This window comes from Scyliorhinus torazame, chromosome 16 (genome assembly GCF_047496885.1).
Source record: "Scyliorhinus torazame isolate Kashiwa2021f chromosome 16, sScyTor2.1, whole genome shotgun sequence".
Taxonomy (NCBI): Eukaryota; Metazoa; Chordata; class Chondrichthyes; order Carcharhiniformes; family Scyliorhinidae; genus Scyliorhinus; species Scyliorhinus torazame.
Genome location: NC_092722.1, coordinates 157,693,240 through 157,714,188, shown reverse-complemented (window position 1 = coordinate 157,714,188; position 20,949 = coordinate 157,693,240). Strand labels below are relative to the sequence as shown.

Genomic DNA, 20,949 nt, shown 5'->3' with positions numbered 1-20,949 from the left:
CTAGTTGATATATTTTTGCCACGGCACTGAACTAATTATGGAGACTTAAGTGCTCTTCATAGAAGATTTGCAAAGGTAAATGTGATCTGAAGTGTTTTTACTACAAGCAAGCACTTGGGATGTTGCTTCTCGGCATTAATGTATGTTTTATTTTTTTTTGCTCACATGAATAACTAGAGGAAAGTACACTCTAAACTTCCACATTAACCAGGATATAATTAATGCTGGAACTTGCCAGTAATACCCGGCTGCTTCAATTACAAGTGAACAAGAAGGCGGGGTTGGTAATCATAGTAGAATGTTGTGGACAACACCCTCAAACTAAAGGTGTCCTGGTAACTAAGAATCAGTTGCCAGTTTTGAAGTATTTTCATTATCTTAATTTGCATGGAAGCACGGAAGACTGGGATTTTAAAAAATCCTGTTTTAGTTCAATTTTAGTGCAAGAAACATGGGCTATAATCTTGTTACAGTCCGGCAACAGCTTAGCTAACTCTTTTGGCAGAGAGGGGCATGCACATCTGGATTTTTCTAAAGTGTGGTAAACCACTGTTGCATCTCTATTAGGTGATGTATGGTAGGACCTGTACTACAGGTACGTTGGTAGTCCCTGCCTGCTGGCTCCGCCCAGTAGGCGGAGTATAAATATGTGTCCTCCATGTTGCAGCCATTTCGCCAGCTGCTGTGGGAGGCCACACATCTTAGAGCAATAAAGCCTCAGTTGTACCCAACTATAGTCTTTGTGCAATTGATCGGCCATCGTAAAGTTAATCAGCAAAGGAACCAGAGGGAAGAGGAGGAGAATGTTTTTACACAGTGAGTTGCTATGGTATGGGATACACTTGCTGAAAGAGTGGTGACAGCACGTTCAATATAACCTGAATTAAAGAATGGAATATTTACTGGAAAAGGAAAAGAAATTGCAAGGCTGTGGCGAAAGAGCAATAAATGCCGCTCCCCAACCCATACCACACACAACTCAACCAAACCTAAAAACTGCTTCTTTGTTATGTGTCTGTAGCCTCACTTAACTAAAAACAATAGATACCAGTGTGTGATATTAATTCAAATTCAAAACAAATGCACTATTGCATAGTTTTAATCTATACTGATTTGTTGCAAGGATAATCTTGATTTAGTTTTAACTTCTCTAAATGATTTGGAATGTCAGGTTTCGTGTTTCTGGAATGTCTTTATTGCAAATAAGAAATTCCTGTGGATAGCAAGTGGTGCCAGAGCAGTTTGCTTAATTGGATTGATAATGACAATAGACTGAGGAATTTCAGAATTTTCAGTATGGTTTACTTGACTGCAATGCACAACAGGAGGGAGATGTGGAGTTGGCAACGTTATTCAGTGCTCCATTGCTCAAAGCAGACACAAGTCAATTGTCAATATCTATTAATTAAATTTTGTATCCTAAAATAGCATTGGTCCATGTCTGCTCATTTAGGTATTGATGTCAAGGGTGTGCAGCGATGTGAATCCAACTTATTACAGGTACTAAGATTGTCCATCCCACCTTGCCCTGAGAAAATGCTGATGGACTGCCATCTTCAGCTGCTAAAATCTTACAGGTTGATGAAACTAAATGCCTCATTAAGTCCCTTCACAGAGAAGAAATGAATCAACTTGCTGTAGGACTAAAGTCCCATGTAGGCCAGACCAGTTAGGGATGGGAGGTTTTCTTCATTAGTGAACCAATTGGATTTTTACAATTCAATAGCTTTAAGTAATTGAATGTATTCAAGGCTGAGGTAGACAGATTTTTGAACTGCAGGGAAACAGTAAGGTACGTAGAGTTGAGGCCAAGATCAGGGGGTGGATTCACTATTGCGCAACGTCAGCATCAGGATTCTCAATTGGGTGGCAAATGGAGCATTGCCCAAAAAACGGCATTGGCGCCAGGCACCAAAAACATTGCGATGCCCGATTTCCGGCCAATGGCGGCAGCGAGCTACACGCCATGTGGTGGCGGCACCATGTCAAACTGCAATTTGTGTGTATTTAAATCTGATTAACAAGCTGGAAGCCGCATTCTCCGCCCACCGTTATGCTCCACCCTCACAGCCGAGATTAACATGGCCATGATTTGTTGCAAATATGTACAAGCGAGGCCTAGGCGCCATGGCCGATGAGGGGGAGCAAGGAGGAAAGCAAACCTTTTGAGCCTGCTGGGGGATGTGAGCTTGGACCTCAGAGAGTAGAGGGGAATGACTTGGTGGCAATGTGTTGACTCGGGGTGCCTCCCTCAGATTGAGGTGCCCTGGCTGAGACCCTCATTGCTGCTGTAAATTCATTCAAACCCAACCCACTCACAGAACCCTGCAAATGCTCTGAGGCTACAGGTCATGTGGCAGCTCACCCATCTGGGATATACCCTGAAATCCCAGCAGTATCATTAAGCAGATGGATGTTACCATACTCAATCGGCGGCCCACTAGGTATTGACACTCCCCAGTGCACGTCTTAAATGCGCAGTCCCACAGCAGATGAAGCAGGGGATTAGCAGAGCTCACCCCAAACAAAGGACCCATGCACCAGTGCCACTGGAACTCTCCCCTCTCAGAGTCAGCGAGCCTTCCCCTGAGGTCACGAGTTTTCTCCAAACCCTGGGTGGAATTCTCTGAAAATTGGGCTATGTCCCCCACGTCCGCAAAAAAACGGGCGCCAATCACTCTGGACCTTTTTCTAGAAAGTCCAGAGTGATTCTCTGTTCTGAAGGGGGCCTGCAGGGCCCCAGAGTAGTCCACGCAGCTCCTGCAGCTGATACGTGACCCTGCACTTGCGGGCACGGGTCCGCGCATGCGCGTGGCGGCCCTGCGCAACATGGCGGATCCACACAGCAAGCCGGCCCCGACAATATAGCCCCCCCCCCCCCCCAAGATTGCGCGCGCCCGCCGATTGGTGACCCCGATCACAAGCCTTGCCGTTCTGGAGGCTCCCCCCCCACCCCCCCCCCCCCCCACCGGTGACGGATGACCCCCCGCTCCCCACCAGGGTGGTCGCGGACTGAGACTGGATCATGTCCCTCAGCAAGTGAGCATCTCCCTCATAGCCTTGATTATGTCCCTCTGTGCCTGTGACGTGTCCCTCTGTGACTGGTTAAGATCAGTCAGTGTCCAGCCAATGCTCGCAATGCCCTCAGCCATGGCCCTTTGTGAATGGGCCAAGCTCCGGAGCGTTGCAACAATGTACATTTAATCGCGGGACATGTCCGCCTGTAACTGGGCTCTCCTCTCCTGTGCCTCAGCCATGGACAGCACAATGTGCCCCAAGCCTTGGACTTCCTGACACATGGCCCTGACGTCATGCCCAAGCCTCCCACTGCGGCCGCTACTCTTTCAGTGTTAGCCTGGGTGCCATGTATTGTCGGCACTCTCTCCTGCACCAGAAGCGACTGGACTCCTCCAGCTGCACTTGCAGGCACTGGAATGTTGCTGACACCCAGTCCTGTAGATTCTGGCTCTGCTTCTGCATCTGCACCAGTGATGGGATCACCTTTTACAGAAGCACAACACCTGTCTGGGCGGCAGCTGATCCTTGGGATAGGGCAGTTCTCCCACATCTGCTCCCTCGGGAGTCCCTGTCTCTACCTGATGTGCTGCAGCATGTGTGTGTGGTGCTCCCCAGCGGGTGAACAGGAGCCTGATCACTTGTCAGTCTCTGAACGTGAATCCCGGCCCCAGCGAGTCAGGACGGCAGCACACTAACCCATTTGTATGGTATGATTCGCTCCTTGGCGGTGCTCTTCACGGCAGAGCGATTCTCCATTGGCAGCAGCACTTAGAATCATAGAAGCCCTACAACGCAGAAGGAGGCTATTTGATCTATCGATTCTGCAGCAACCCTCTGAAAGAGCCCCACTTCGGCGCACTCCCCGTAACACCACCCATCTTTGTGACACTAAGGGGCAATTTTATTAAGGCATATCGATCTAATCTTTAGACTGTGGGAGGAAATCCACGCAGACACAGGGAGAATGTGCAAACTCCACACAGTCACCCAAGGTCTGAATTGAACCCGGGTCCCTGGCGCTATGAGGCAGCAGTACTCACCACTGCGCCGCCTCAGTCACCAGAATTGAGAATCCAGGCCCAAATCATCCATGTGCTTAGCAGAGCAGGCTCAAGGGGTCATGTGCCTTACTCCAGCTCCTACTTTGTATGGTATAATGTTCTTATATTTATGGTCACTTTCATTGGTATCTCCTTTTTATTCCCTCTGTTTGAAGGTGTTAATGTGTTCATTTTGCTTTGAGCAAGTTAATTTCTCCAGTAAAATCTTAGTCAAAATAGTTTAATATGAAAGTATTAAGTGCTCGTACGGCAATTCTACTCTCAATTCTTCAAGGAAATGAGGAAAGAAATAGGAAAAGTAAGGGTTAATGCTGAGGAGCTTCATAAGTGTAGGGAGTGTACTTGAGAACTGGAGTATGGCAAATTATATTTGAAAATTCAAACAAAAAGCAAGATGTGATGTGAAAATACCTAGATTATTTAGTCTAGCATCAGCAATGGGAAAAATGCATGACACACCTACACAGGATGTAATTGGTGTTCAATAAAAACAGAAGATACCTTAGGAAACAGTCTGAAATGAAACCAATAAGGTTATTTTTGTAAAGCATCTTGATTGAATGGATGGAGGCTATTTAATGGATCTTCAGATAGCACTGTCAATGTGGCAGACTATGTTAAGAACTGATTCAAAGCAGTAATGGTCGACCAGTTGTCATGAAAAAGAACTTGCTTCCGGAACTATGAAATTGACACATGGAATGTAGCTAGCTGGGATAAATAATATAGAGATTCACATTAGCTTTATTTGAGAAGATCCAGTAATAATGATGAAGTATTTTTTGGGTCTTACGTAAAATCTTCTGAGCATTTTCCAGAATTAGCTGGCTTTGAACCGATAGGAACATACATTGTGAAATTGCACATACCATGGGTGGACATTTACAGTCCCTTCTGTCGGACGGATTGTCTGGCCCCGCCCTGCCAAGGCCGTAAAAGTACACCCCGTATAATATTGAAATTTTCTCATTATTCAACTCTGTCAAGTGTGTATGTCCCTCTCTCACTGTCCATCTGTGTATATCTGTGTTTATGTTAGTTTATGTCTCTCTGTGCTTGTGTAAACCCATTCCAGAAACTATTAGCTATTCGGCCATAGTCTAGTTCTCTGAGTCTGGCTCCCATCTGGAAGCAAGGCATTATGGAAAAAATTATTTCATTGCTTCATTACAATAACTGGACGATGAGTACTTCACATTGTTGTGTTTATTGCAGAGGAATTATTTTGATTGGGGAAAGAAGTTTTGGGATTGAGCCATTGGAAAGCTCATTAACATTTGAACACCTAATTTATCGACTAGAGGACATGCAAACAGAACCCTTTATGTGTGGAGTACCTCACCATAGTGGATCAACAGATCATGATCATCGCTCAAGTTATGGGAGTTTGGCACAGCACCTGAGGGTAATCGCAGCTTTATTGAATTGTTTCATTATTTAATAACAAATTATTGATTTAAGTCACAAAATGTATCTCAGGTTCCTGAGTGTTTTAGAATTAGCTTTTATTTATGTCTCTAATTGGGTGAAACGATGAATGTCAGAAACTAGGCACATATTTCTGAAGGGTACAGATCATTTCAGTCAATTCTGCACACACCCATCACCCAACTAAAATAGGAACTTGGGGCTAGTTTTTTTTCGGATGATGTTTGGGGATGTGGTAGTCACCACTGTTGTATTATATTGTATATATGGGTATTACGGTAAGGCCCCTGTACTACAGGTACGGGGGTAGATCCCTGCCTGCTGGCTCCGCCCAGGAGGCGGAGTATAAATGTGTGTGCTCTCCGAACAGCAGCCATTTCGTAAGCTGCTGTAGGAGGCCACACATCTCTGTGTAATAAAGCCTCGATTACATTCTACTCTCGTCTCGTCGTAATTGATAGTGCATCAATTTATTAGACAGGGATTTTTCAGTGATGGACCTCCACATCAAGCCGGATCGCCTGCAGCTGCACCCTCAAGCAGACAACGCCAAAAAGGACTTCCAACATCGGCTAGCTTTCTTTGAAGCATACATTGGGTCTGCGCCAGACCCAATCTCAGAAGCACAGAAGCTCCAGATTCTGTACACGCGGCCGAGCTCCAACATTTTTCCCCTCATCCAGGACGCTCCTACCTACGCAGAGGTCATGGCGCTACTGAAAGAGAATTACGCTCAGCAGACCAACAAGATCTACGCCAGGCACCTCCTATCCACATGGCACCAACTTCCCGGTGTGTCTGTGGAAGATTTCTGGCGTGCCCTGCTCGCCCTGGTGAGAGACTGTGACTGCCAGGCAGTTTCGGCCACTGAACATTATACCTGCTAATGAGAGACGCGGTCGTTACGAGCATAGGGTATGACTACATCTGCCAGCGCCTCTTAGAAGGGGCCACACTTGACCTCGCGGCGACCAAGAAACTAGCGCTCTCGCTCACGGTTGCCTCACGCAACGTACAGGCTTATGCCCCTGTGGTAAACCACTGTTGCACCTGTATTAGGTGATGTATGATAGGACCTGTACTACAGGTATGACGGTAGTCCCTGCCTGCTGGCCCCACCCAGTAGGCGGTGTATAAATATGTGTATCCTCCATGCAGCAGCCATTTCGCCAGCTACTGTGGGAGGCCACACATCTTAGAGCAATAAAGCTTCAGTTGCATTCAACTCTCGTCTTTGTGCAATTGATCGTGCATCAATTTATTGCACTAAAATTTTCAGAAGATGGACCTCCGTATCAAGCCGGATCGCCTGCAGCTGGATCTGCAATCAAGCGACGCCAAAGAGGACTTTCAGCACTGGCTAGCTTGTTTCGAGGCGTACATCAACTCGGCGCCAAGCCCTGTTCCGGAGGCTCAGAAACTACAGATACTGTACTCGAGGTTGAGCTCCAACATTTTTCCGCTGATGCAGGACGCGCCAAACTACGCCGAAGCCATGACGCTACTCAAAGAAAATTACGTCCAGAAGACGAACACTCTCTTCGCCAGGCATGTACTCGCCACTCGCTCTCAACTCCCTGGTGAGTCCATAGAAGACTTCTGGCGGGCCCTAATCCCACTAGTCTGGGACTGTGACTGTCAGGCCGTTACGGCCACTGAACATTCAAACCTCCTTATGCGGGACGCTTTTGTTACGGTGATTGGGTCGGACCTCATACGCCAGCGACTTCTAGAGGGGGCCATACTCGATCTCACAGAGACAAAGAAGCTAGCGCTCTCTCTGACGGTCGCCTCGCGCAATATCCAGGCTTATACCCCCAGCCGCGCGGCCCACTCCTCCTACGCATTGTGGACCCCACAGATGGCTGCCCCAGCGGGGTCCTTACCCAGCCAATACGCCTGCGCCACGCGCCAACCAGCGAACCCCGGGGGTCCCCGATGGTACTTTTGTGGCCAGCAGAAACAACCCCGCCAACGCTGCCCGGCCCGCGCTGTCCTTTGTAAGGCTTGCGGTAAGAAGGGGCACTTCGCCGCGGTGTGCCATGCCCACGCAGTCGCCGCTGTCACCCCAACCTCCCTCGTTTACGGCAATGGGCGCCGCCACCTTCACCTCTCTGGACCACGTGCAGCCAGTGGGCGCCGCCATCTTCTACCCTCAGACCACGCGCGGCCAGTGGGCGCCGCCATCTTATCCCCCTCAGACCAAGCGCGGCCAGTGGGCGCTGCCATCTTCCCCTCCGTGCAACACGTGCAGCCCATGGGCGCCGCCATTTTGTCCTCCCCAAGATCTTTAGGTGCCGCCATCTTGTCTCCCCCACAGCACATGGGCACCACCAGCATTCCAGGACCCGTGCACCCCGGGCACCCCATCATCCGACACCAGCGACGACTAACCACGACTCGCCTCAGTGACCATCGACAAGTCTCGTCAGCACAACCTGGCTACAGCATCGACCAGCGTTAAAATCGATGGGCACGTGACCTCTTGCCTGCTGGACTCCGGGAGCACCGAAAGCTTCATCCACCCAGATACGGTAAGGCGCTGCTCCCTCGCGGTACACCCCGCCAATCAAAGAATCTCCCTGGCCTCTGGATCCCATTCCATGGTGATCCGGGGGTACTGTACGGTCACACTCACGGTCTAGAGCGTAGAATTCAGCGGCTTCCGCTTCTACGTCCTCCCTAATCTCTGCATTGCCCTACTACTCTGCCTGGACATCCACTGTAACCTCCAGAGTCTAACCCTGAAATTCGGTGGGCCCCTACCACCCCTTATTAAATGCGGCCTCGCGACCCTAAAGGCCGATCCACCTTCCCTCTTCGCAAATCTAACCCGGATTGCAAACCCGTCGCCACCAGGAGCAGACGGTACAGCACCCAGGACAGGACCTTCATCAGGTCCGAGGTCCAGCGGCTGCTTCGGGAAGGCATCATCGAGGCCAGCAACAGCCCCTGGAGAGCCCAAGTGGTTGTGGTTAAAACTGCGGGGAAACACAGAATGGTCGTGGACTACAGCCAGACCATCGATCGGTACACGCAGCTCGACGCGTACCCCCTCCCATGCATATCTGATTTGGTCAATCAGATTGCACAGTACCGGGTCTTCTCAATGGTAGACCTCAAATCCACCTACCACCAGGTCCCCATCCGTAAAGCGGAATGTCCATACACTGCCTTCGATGCAGACGGTAACCTCTATCACTTCCTCAGGTTCCCCTTCGGCGTCACCAACGGGGTCTCGGTCTTCCAAAGGGAGATGGACCAAATGGTCGACCGGTACGGTTTGTGGGCCATCTTTTCGGACCTAGACAACGTCACCATCTGCGGCCATGATCAGCAGGACCACGATGCCAACCTTGCCAAATTTCTCCACACCGCCACTCTCCTCAACCTCACCTACAACAAGGAGAAGTGCATGTTCAGCACAAACCGCTTAGCCATCCTCGGCTATGTGGTCCAGAACGGAGTTCTGGGGCCTGATCCCGACCGCATGCACCCCCTCATGGAGCTTTCCCTCCCCCACTGCCCCAAGGCCCTCAAACGGGGTCTTTTCATACTACGCCCAGTGGTCTCAAACTATGCGGACAAGGCCTGCCCACTCATACAGTCCACCCAATTCCCTCTGATGGCCGAGGCTCAACAGGCCTTCGCCCGTATCAGAGCCAATATCGCCAAGGCCGGGATGCATGCAGTAGACGAGACGCTGCCCTTTCAAGTGGAGAGCGACGCATCAGACGTCGCCCTAGCCGCCACCCTCAATCAGGCAGGCAGACCCGTGGTATTCTTTTCCCGCACCCTTCATGCCTCAGAAATTCGGCACTCATCCGTCGAAAAAGAGGCCCAAGCTATCGTTGAAGATGTGCGGCATTGGAGGCAATACCTGGCCGGCAGGAGATCCACTCTCCTCACTGACCAATGGTCGGTAGCCTTCATGTTCACTAACACACAGCGGGGCAAGATCAAGAATGATAAGATCTTGAGATGGAGGATCGAGCTCTCCACCTACAATTACGAGATTTTGTATCGCCCCGACAAGCTCAACGAGCCCCCAGACGCCCTATCCCGAGGTACATGTGCCAGCGCACAAGTAGACCGACTCCGGGCCCTGCACGACAGCCTTTGTCACCCGCGAGTCACACGGTTGTACCATTTCATAAAGGCCTGCAATCTGCCCTACTCCGTCGAGGAAGTACGGACAATCACCAGGGACTGCCAGGTCTGTGCGGAGTGCAAGCCACACTTCTACCAGCCGGACCGTGCGCGCCTGGTGAAGGACTCCCGCCCCTTTGAGCGCCTCATCGTGGATTTCACCTCCCCTCCACCGACCGTAACACGTATTTTCTCTGTGTGTTCGATGAGTACTCCAGATTCCCCTTCGCCATCCCATGCCCCGACATGACGTCTGCCACCGTCATCAAAGCCCTCAACACAATTTTCGCTCTGTTCGGTTTCCCCGCCTACATCCACAGTGACCGGGGATCCTCATTCATGAGTGATGAACTGTGTCAGTTCCTGCTCAGCAGGGGTATTGCTTCCAGCGGGACGACAAGCTATATAACCCCCGGGGAAACGGACAGGTAGAGAGGGAGAACAGGATGGTATGGAGGGCCATCCAACTGGCCCTACGGTCCAGGAACTCCCGGCCTCCCGCTGGCAGGAGGTCCTCCCTGATGCACTACACTCCATTCGGTCACTACCGTGCACCGCCACTAACAACACACCCCATGAACGTCTCTTTGCCTTCCCCAGGAAGTCCACATCCGGGGTGTCGCTCCCAACTTGGCTCGCAGTTCCAGGACCCGTCCTTCTCCGTAGGCACGTCCACATCCACAAGGCGGACCCGTTGGTGGAGAGGGTGCAGTTGCTCCATGCGACCCCTCAGTATGCCTATGTGGCGTAACCCGACGGCCGCCAGGATACTGTCTCCCTCAGGGACCTGGCGCCAACAAGTTCCCCACACACACACCCCTCCGGCCCAGCGCCACCCTCTCCTCCCCGGCACTCCCAGCAGCAACCCCCCCAGGACCATCCATCCTCCCCATGCCCACGTCCGAGGATGAAGAGGATTTCGGCACGCTCCCTTAGTCATCGAAGACCAGACCAGCATCGGCATCGCCGCCACCACTGCGTCGCTCCCAGCGGCACATCAAGGCCCCGGACCGGTTGAATCTCTAACTGGTCCACTGGACTTCAAAAGACATTTTTTTCTCACAAAAATTGTACATGTAAAATTCAGTTGTTGTATATAATTCTCCACCACGCCCGTCGGACTCAATTTTAACAGGGGGTGAATGTGGTAAACCAGTGTTACACATATATTAGGTGATGTATGGTAGGACCTGTACTACAGGTACAACGGTAATCCCTGTCTGCTGGCTCCGCCCAGTAGGCGGAGTATAAATATGTGTATCTTCCGTGCAGCAGCCATTTCGCCAGCTGCTGTGGGACGCCACACATCTTAGAGCTATAAAGCCTCAGTTGTATTCAACTCTCGTCTTTGTGCAATTGATCGTGCATCAGCCCCTGACCACACGGCCCACCCCTCTGTGCATCGTGAACACCGCCAGCGGCCACCCCATCGTGGACCCCATCAGCGACCGCCCTCAGCCAACCCCACGCCTGCGCTGCGCTGCAGATAACCAACCCCAGGGGACCCAAGTGCTACTCCTGCGGACAGACAAAACACCCCCAGCAGCGCTGCCCGGCGCGGAGCGCGCTCTGCAAGGCCTGTGGCAAGGAGGGACATTTTGCTGCAGTGTGCCAGGCCTATTGTCCCGGCACCCCCCACGTGCGGCCAGTGGGCGCCGCCATCTTCCTCTCCTCAGACCACGTACGACTCGTGGGCGCCGCCATCTTGCTTGCCTCAGAATCAATGTGCACCGCCATCTTGCCTGCCCCAGGACACGTGCGGCCCGAGGGCGCCGCCATCTTGCCTGCCCCAGGACACGTGTAGCCCGTGGGCACCGCCATCTTACCCGCCTCAGGACCCCTGCCTGTCGGGCACCTCATCGGGCTGCTCATCGCCCGCAACCGCCGACGACCAGCCGCGTCTCACCTCGGTCACGATCGACCAGTCTCGACCGCACAATCTCCCGACCGCTTCGACAAAGGTGAAGGTCAACGGGCACGAAATGTCCTGCCTTCTGGAATCTGGGAGGTCTGAGAGCTTCATCCATCCCGATACGGTAAGACGCTGCTCCCTCGCGGTACACCACACAAACCAAAGAATCTCCCTGGCCTCCGGATCCCACTCCGTGGTGATCCGGGTATACTGCATCGCCACCCTCGCCGTCCAGGGCGTAGAGTTCAGCAGGTTCCGGCTCTATGTCCTCCCCAACCTCTGCGCTGCCTTGCTACTCGACCTGGACTTCCAGTGCAACCTCCAGAGCCTAACCCTGAAATTTGGCGGGCCCCTACCACCCCTTACTGTTTGCGGCCTCGTGACCCTTAAGGTCGACCCGCCTTTTGTGTTTGCAAACCTCACCCCGGACCCCGGATTGCAAACCCTTCGCCACCAGGAGCAGTCGGTACAGCGCCCAGGACAGGACCTTCATCAGTTCTGAGGTCCAGTGGCTGCTGCAGGAAGGTATCATCGAGGCCAGCAACAGCCCCTGGACAGCCTAAGTGGTAGTGGTGAAAACCGGGGAGTAAAGCAGGATGGTCGTTGACTACAGTCAGACCATCAATCGGTACATGCAGCTTGACGCATACCCCCTCCCATGCATATCTGATACGGTCAATCAGATTGCACAGTACCGGGTCTTCTCGATAGTGGACCTGAAATCTGCCTACCACCAGCTCCCCATCTGTTAGGCGGACCGCCCATACACTGCGTTTGAAGCAGACGGCCACCTTTACCATTTCCTTAGGGTTCCCTTCGGCGTCACCAACGGGGTCTCGGTCTTCCAACGGGAGATGGACCGAATGGTTGACCGGTGCTTTGGTCAATAATGCATTGGGTGATAAAAATTAATATTCAGATGGATTTCAGATAACACACTTGAACCATTTTTATATGAAAACTTGGGAAAAAATGGTTTCCTGTTATAATACAATTATAGAATCCCTACCATGCAGAAGGAGACCATTCGCCCCATCAAAAGAGCACTTGACTTAAGCCCACGGGCGAGATTCTCCACTCCCGCGCCGGTTGGGAGAATCGCCTGGGCCGCCAAAATTTCCCGGGACGCCGGTCCGACGCCCTCCCGCGATTCTCCCAACCAGCGGGAACGGCCCGGTCAAGTTCCGCGGGCCGCAGGTCGGAGAATTGCCGGAGACACCCAAAATGGCGATTCTCCGGCACACCCGCTATTCTCAGGCCCGGATGGGCCGAACGGCCAGGCCAAAACGGCGGGTTCCCCCCGGCACCGTCCACACCTGGTCGCTGCCGTCGTGAACAGTGCATGAACGCTGGGGGGGGCGGCCTGTGGGGGGGGGGGGGGCGAGGGGGGATCCTGCACCGGGGGGGTACCTCAAATGTACCGATCGTCGGGCCGTCCTTCCTTCCGCGGCCCCGCAAGATCCGTCTGCCATCTTCTTGCGGGGCGGACTTCTAGAGAACGGCAACCACGCATGCGCGGATGACGCCAGTTCTGCGGCGCTGGCCGCGTCATCTATGCTGCGCCGCCTTTATGCGGGCGACAAAGCCTGGCGCGTGTAGATGACGTGGCCCCGATCCTAGCCCATTGTCAGGGCCTAAATCGGTCGGGATCGAGGCCGTTTCGCGCCGTCGTGAACCTCGACGGCGTTCACGACAGCACAGCCACTTCGGCGAGGGAGTAGAGAATCCCACCCCACGCCTCCACCCTATCCTGTAACCCAGTAACCCAACCTAATCATTTGGACATGAAGGGGTAATTTAGTATGGTCAATCCACCTAACCCGCACATCTTTGGTCTGTGGGAGGAAACCAAAGCACTGGGAGGAAACCCATGCAGAAGTGGGGCGAAAGTGTAAATTCCAGACAGTCACCTGAGGCTGGAATTGAACCCGGTGCTAACCACCGTGTCACCTTGCCAATATAACTAAGTCATAAAAGTTAGGAACACGGTCAAAATATATGCAGTATTTTATATATGTTCTGATATTGCAGTCATAAAGTAAGATAGCCTTCTGTATACTGGAAGTTACATTTAAAGATATTGCAAATTACATATCGAAGAGTCAAGTACACTCAGATATTTGCAGTAAAAAAATTGATCTAATTCTACTCTCATGTTTAACCATTAGAAAAAGCGAGCTGTTTTGCCAACAACCAGTTATGTGGAGTTGGTATTGGTTGTTGATAATGACAAAGTGAGTATCAATTTATTCAAATGAGTTCAAATTTAGATTCAAAAGAATATCAGTTTCACTAAAGCTGCTTACCTTTGGTCTTGTTTTGTGTTTTCCAGTATAATTTGCACAACAAGAATGAAACACTGATTCAGGAGCAAATGGTTGAACTGGTTCACATTGTAGATGGAGTATGTATGGCCTTTTGGTCAGTTTTGAATTATCTGATCCAGTTGAAACATTCCTGACTTTGAACATTCATATAACTTTTCTAACCTTAGTGCAGATTTTCTGTGGTATCGTACCATGTATGATGGGGATTATAAATGGCAGGCTAAACGTAGTATGATTTAAAGGGAGTAGGTTGGGTGTAGCATGGATTAGAAGAACCAAGCTGTACATTACTTGGGTTAGAGAAATCCGACCAGTGATTGCAATAATTGCTGTGTTATTGGTGGCATGCATCACATCCTTCTATCCATTCTTTGCCTCACTGGCTATACCAGATACTTTAAAACAGATCCATCTGAGTATATTCCAGAACTTATCCATTGACTTAATGGAAGTGGGTTCTTTAGATTGGCTGAATGCCAACCTGCAGGCACTTGAGCTAGGAAAATGTAATACTGGAACTAAAACAAAGGTACCAGCTGATAGTAACTCTTCTGTTTTATGTAGGCCACTAGAAAGTCAGCTTTCAGAAAAGTCAAGCAGCTGCTCTTTAATCAACATCACTGGACTAATGTGATGATGCTCCCGATCTAAAAATGATTCATTAAATTCTAGTTACTAACGAGGAGAAGCTTAATGCCTAATGTTAATGCTGGGCAGGAATCAGGGTGTTCGGCTCAAAGCAGATGGGGTTCATCAGACTTGAATTTCCCAAAGTATATGAAGAAAGGTTAGACAGACTGGGCATTTTTCCGCTGGAGTTTAGAAGAGTGAGGGGTGACGTGATTAAAGTATATAAGACCCTGAATGGTGTTGACAAGGGAGACATGAAAAGGATGTTTCCTCTTGTGGGTAAGTCCAGAACCAGGTGACCCAGTTTTAACATGAGGGGTTTCCCTTTTAGGACAGAGATGAGTTGAAACTTTTTCTCTCAGAGGGTTGTGCGACTTCAGAACTCTCTGCCTCAGAAGGTGGTGGAGGCAGGGGCACTGAGTATTTTTAAGGCAAAGGTAGATAGATTCTTGCTCGGAAAGGGAATCAAAAGTTATTTTGGGTAGATGGGAATGTTGAATTCAAAACAAAAACAAATCAGCTATGATCTTATCTAATAGTGGACCAGGCTCGAGGGATTGAATGGCAAAGCAGGTTCGGAAGATCGAATGACCTACTTCTGCCTCTTGTTCATACGTTTGTAAGCCTGAGGAAGAGGAAGTCCACAATTGCCTTATCTGAGGATGAGTCCGATTTCTGCTAGGCCAGAGAGCTCCTTTCAGAAATGGTAATATGTAATATTTAATCACCTGGCACTCTTCTGGCCCAATGCTGCTTTCCACCAGCATTTTGCTTACAGCTCGAGATAGTATGAAATTCACATATCCCACAGATAAATTGGTGACAGAATTTGAATGACATCATTGGATCCCAGATTCAATGTTCTGTCTATGCTGTGCACATGCACAGCTGCACAGCAATCCATAACATACCATGCTGTGCAACAAACAGGCTGCGCACAACCGACTTTCCCTTTAAGATATGTGAGTGTGGCCACATAGTGATCTTAAAGGAATCACCAGAGCAACAAATAGGCCAAGCACAACAAAGAAAAATTGGTTGAAATATTGTCACCAATATTTTTGAGACCCTTGAACTGAACATCCTCCAGGCTCCTGTGAGACCAGGAGCTCAAATTCAGAGGTGCATGAATGCTCCAGGAACGCTAGTATAACTCCAGAATGTTAGTATATTCTGTTTGGCCTCTTTCTTAACATAGGGCTCACACTATTCCCATTAAATCAACAGGGTTAAAATGGACTGTATAGATTTTGGACATAAATGATACAAGTAGAGAAAGTAATCGATAATTCAGCTAATTTCAGGCCGGTAGGAGGTGGGCGGGGTGGGGGAGTGGAGAGGACGGTGGTGCAGATGTGAAGGTGGAACTAGGAGAAACGTCAGAGATGTAAACATCAGGCCTGCAGCTGCAAAGGCCTGGGCTTAATGAGATCCTTAATTGGACTGCAGACCTGGAGACATCCTTTTAATTGACCACATTGTTGAAGATTCTGCAGATTGTCGCCCTAACAATGAGAAAAGGGTTGGGACCTGGAAATGATCCTGACTCACACTCACATCCTAAGAGTATAAGGTTCTGTCTTTGCTCCCCTTTAAGCACATTTAATTGTTTTATCATTAACAGAAAACCAATCATCACTAACAAATATTAACTGGCCTTTTTCAAAATCTTTTAGATGTACAGCTTTCTGAATGTCCGTGTCATATTGACTGGTCTTGTTCTCTGGAAAGATAAAAATCAGATTGTTATCAATGGAAGTGCTGGGGACGTTTTGGGTAGATTTGTAAGATGGCGTGAACGAGTCCTGGTCCCTGAGAAGAGACATGACAGTGGACATCTGATTCTGTAAGTTTGTTTGTGTGGGACGTCATCAGGGCTTCCTCTACTGTTGCTGTAACTTTTGCACTTTAAGCACTTAAACATGTAAATGTGTGAACCACATTTAAACGACTTCTTCAATAATGCAACTATAGAGTGAATCAGGTGCGCTGTTTAATGCTACGTGGTGTAATAGAATTGAACATGAATATCCAGCAAGTTACATTTTTTATTAACAGTATATCCAGCAAATTACATTTTTTTCATCTGGCCAGGACTTACTGAGATTTACCAAAATAGTTCCAGGGATGAGAAATTTTGGTTATGTTGGAGGGGCTGGCTCTGTTCTCTTTGGGAAGAGGAGAATGACGGGAGATTCTGTGGCAGTGCACAGGGTTATGACAGGTTTAAGAAAGGCAGATAAAGAAAAGCTGTTCCGATTTGCTGATTGTACAAGGGGATATGGATTTAGGTTTTGGACAAGATGTGAGGAAGAACCCTTTTACACAGTGAATGCTAATGACCTGGAACTCGCTGCCTTTGAGATTAGCGGAAGTGGAAATGATGAATAATTTCAAAAATAAATTGGATGACACTTAAGGGAAATAAACTTTCAGGATTACATGCAATAGAGTGAGAGATATGAGATAGATTGGATTCTACAAAGAGCCAGCATGGACTCGATGGTCCAAATGGCCTCCTTCATTGCCGCTATGACTCCATGACTTCAAAATTATCGAGCTCTTCAACATGGTGGATTCAATCCCCTTACTGCCTGTGCCAATTCTGCCTGTGCCAATTCATGGAGGTCTGCCTCCTCACAGTCAGCTCTCATGTATTAACAGGGAGTTATGGTTGCCGGTGATCAAATACAGTCTTAGCATTGTCTCATTTTCACGGCCTCCACCCAGCAGGAAGACAGCAACAGTGAAGCAGAAATGTAACTGCACCTCAGACAACACCACTGCTACTAACCTCAGCATGGTTACTAACATGTCAAATGGGATCTTCAGATGAACAGCCCAAGCTAAATTATTTTTAATCTTATTTTCATTTTCATAAATGAAAGGCTGCAAAACTTTGATTAATTTATACCAATATTGTGTTTTTAGATTTTCTATTCTTCTCCTGGTGCATTGGATAATACTGAAGTACCTGTCTCTGGGGTTTGGTAGCACCATCAGCTGAAGAATGACCATTCTTTATTTGAGAACCGAGCATAGTGTTGAGATTAGTGGAAGCAGAAATGATGAAGCAGCATAGTGGCTGCTTATTTAACGTGGATGACCTAATACTGCCCTCAGCATCATCCACTTTTCAACAGGGGTCGCTGGACATCAGCCTTGTTGATTTCCCTTTGCTGAGCTTTAAAAACATAGGGCTGGATTTTCTCAGTTGGGTGGCGGTCCTGATGGCAGCCACCATTCTACTTCCGAGAGTCCCGAACAATTAAAAATGTCAGATGGACCTGGAAAACAGGAGACCCAATAGAAGGGCCCACTGTGATGTCCAGCTCGCAACTTCACCCGGAATGGTGGGTGCTGTTGAGGCCAGCAGGAGAAGGCAGGGGCTCCTCAAAATAGGGTTACTTCCAGCAGCATTGTGAAAAATTAGAAATCCCACAAGGGCCACAGGTGTCAGGCCATCATTATGGAGGGGGATTCCTTCCACCGGATGACTTGCAGCTCTGGCTGTGGCCATTGCATCCCAGCAGATTCTTAAGGGATGAGTAAGAGGAAACGTCAATGGCCGTCTAGCTTGCTGATGGGAGATGGCCTCCAGTTAAATGCGGGGCTCTAACCTCAGCAATCAGGAAAATTCAGCCCCAGAAGCCAGTTTCAGTGCCCTGACCATCACCCCAGCTCAAGATCAACCAACGTAGTATAAACTCGGATATTGATCACAGGCATTATCTGAGCTGAACTGGTTTAGCACAGGGCTAAAGAGCTGGCTTTTAAAGCAGACTAAGGCAGGCCAGCAGCACGGTTCAATTCCCGTACCAGCCACCCCAAACAGGTGCCGGAATGTGGTGACTAGGGGCTTTTCACAGTAACTTCATTTGAAGCCTACTTGAAGCCTACTTGTGACAATAAGTGATTTTCATTTCATTTCATTTTCATTTCACATGCATAATGAAGCAACTAGTGATACAAGAAAGTCTTCCTGTCAGGTTTAGTTCACTTTAAAATTCCTCAGCTTTAAGAAACAAAGGCCAACTTTACATTGACAGAATAGGGTAACATAGACATGGGTGGGAAGCAAATCAGATGGAATGGTATTTGCCAGACATTATACAAGATACCTGATATTCAGTTCTATTGAAGTCAATAGAGCTGAAAATGGGGTGAAGTGTATAACAGGCGATTGATGTGATGCCATAAATTTACGTTTCAGTCATCTTCAATTTCGCCCCCAATATTTCCAAATATCCTGGGCGAAAAATACATGTTTCAATTATACTTTTGTGGAGCCAAAATAAATGTGTTCTCAATTTTAAACAGTCAGATGACCTGTGGGGTTAATTGTCCATTTTCCTGGGTGCTGCTACAGTGACTTCATTTGTTTCATTGTTTATTTCTATTTCAGAGGTAAAGCACAGTTTAGTGGAATTCTCGGCCTTGCCTTTGTAGGCACAGTCTGCTCTTCCAGGCTTGGAGCTGGAATTAATGTTGTAAGTGATCTGCGTTATTGCTTCAGGGCAACCGTTGAATAAGTGGAGAATTTAGGGCCAGATTTTCACTCTTGAGATAGGTCACTTGAAGTACACACGCCTTGGGAAAAAGTGCCCCAAAACAGTCTAATTTTTGTTCTGGGGGCAGGGGGATGGAGGTGGTTATGGATGGCATCAGGCCATCTGCACTTGCATGTAGGTTGTAGGTGTCGTGTTGGGTGTTCTGGTTCACAAACAAGCCAACAATGCTGGAAGTGGTGTAACGCTATTTTATTAACTGTTCAACTATGCTAACATACTGTAAACTTGGGTATAAGCAATACCAGCTTAACTGTGGACCCTTTCCTATCACTAGCTATGGTGAGGCACTCAGCACATGGTGAATGTCTGTGTTGCAGGCTGTGAGCTCTGTGCTCTGAGCTGGCTGCTGCTAGAATGAGCGGGAACTCTCCTGTCTCCTGTCTTTATGGTGCTTGTGCTCTCACTGGTGATTGGTTGCGGTGTTATGTATGCTGGTTGGTCCTACTGCATGTCCATCAGTGTGTGTATGTGATTGCACCATAATGTACTGATGTATATTATGACAGTAGGTAGCCACAGTGACTGCTGCTTGCTGAGATGGGCTTTCTAAAAGGCCCAACTCAGTTCTCTGCATCTTTGTCCCAGTTGATTTCTGAAAGATTAGGCACTCTAACTCTCACCCCAACCCACTCCCATGGCCCCTTGTAGCCCACTTGTTAACTCATGGCCTCTCCATGATCATTCACCCAGTATACATTCTGTACAGATCCATTCAACCCTCTAGTAACAATGGGGTGCTATTGTCCCAAAAGAGTTTTAACTGTGGTACCAGCGGGAACTGCTGCTCGGCCTGGCAAGACTGGCAACACAATTCATAGAATTAGATTATCATAGAATTTACTGTGCAGAAGGAGCCATTCGGCCCATCGAGTCTGCACCAGCTGTAGGAAAGAGCACGCTACCCAAGGTCAACACCTCCACCCTATCCCCATAACCCAGTAACCCCACCCAACACTAAGGGCAATTTTGGACACTAAGGGCAATTTATCATGGCCAATCCACCTAACCTGCACATCTTTGGACCGTGGGGGGAAACCGGAGCACCCGGAGGAAACCCACGCACATACGGGGAGGATGTGCAGACTCCGCACAGACAGTGACCCAAGCCAGAATCGAACCTGGGACCCTGGAGCTGTGAAGCAATTGTGCTATCCACAATGCTACCATGCTGCCCCTATTCAGCGTAAATTGATCCACTTAATGAGGTCCCACGGGCTTCACGTCACAAATGAAGGCTCACCAGGCCGATTCGCCTGGCTCATGCTTCTGGGGCACAATCTGGTGAGCACCACACAGATGCACATCAGGTGGAGGCAGGAACCCCAGGCGAGACATTCGGAGGGCTGCTGGATCCCAGGACCCAGCTGGGTCCCAGGCAGATGCTGAGCCTCTGGAATAGGTTTAGCCGGATCTGATGGAGAAGTTAGGGAGCAGCCGGGTCATTCTGAAGGGGATGCCAGCGACACTCCAGCAGGTCCATAGTCGATTGGAGGAGTCCAAGAGGCTACGGGCGCAGGATATGTCGCCAGCAATGCGTGCCGCCAAGGTCAATACTGCAAGGTGGCGATTGCGGTGGAGAGCCTGGTACACAACATCGGCAGCATAAGTGAAAGAGTCCAAGGCATTGCCCAGATGGTGATGGCTATGGCTATGGCCTCGGTAGAATCTCCGACTCGATGGGGGATGTTACCCAATACCAGGCTGACCTTGATGAGGTTCTACGGGACATGTCCTGGTCTCAGATGGGCATTGTCGAGTCACTGCAGAGCATGGCCCAATTACTGAGGAGCATCGCCGAGGGCGTCAACCATGGAGCAGACGTTGGGGACGCGCCAGGGCTGGCAAGGCCAGAT

At 49.4% G+C, this 20,949-nt stretch overlaps 1 protein-coding gene across 2 annotated transcripts in view; it reads left to right on the top strand.

Annotated features, from left to right (window-relative positions):
- LOC140393165 (disintegrin and metalloproteinase domain-containing protein 9-like) overlaps positions 1 to 20,949 on the top strand; it is a 98,495-nt gene that overhangs the window by 39,901 nt on the left and 37,645 nt on the right. For both annotated transcript variants that reach the window (XM_072479287.1, XM_072479286.1), the window contains exons 6-10: positions 5,295 to 5,484; positions 13,737 to 13,802; positions 13,901 to 13,972; positions 16,202 to 16,371; positions 18,931 to 19,015. In XM_072479287.1, coding sequence (XP_072335388.1) covers positions 5,295 to 5,484; positions 13,737 to 13,802; positions 13,901 to 13,972; positions 16,202 to 16,371; positions 18,931 to 19,015 — 583 coding nt within the window. The remainder of the gene's footprint in view (positions 1 to 5,294; positions 5,485 to 13,736; positions 13,803 to 13,900; positions 13,973 to 16,201; positions 16,372 to 18,930; positions 19,016 to 20,949) is intronic.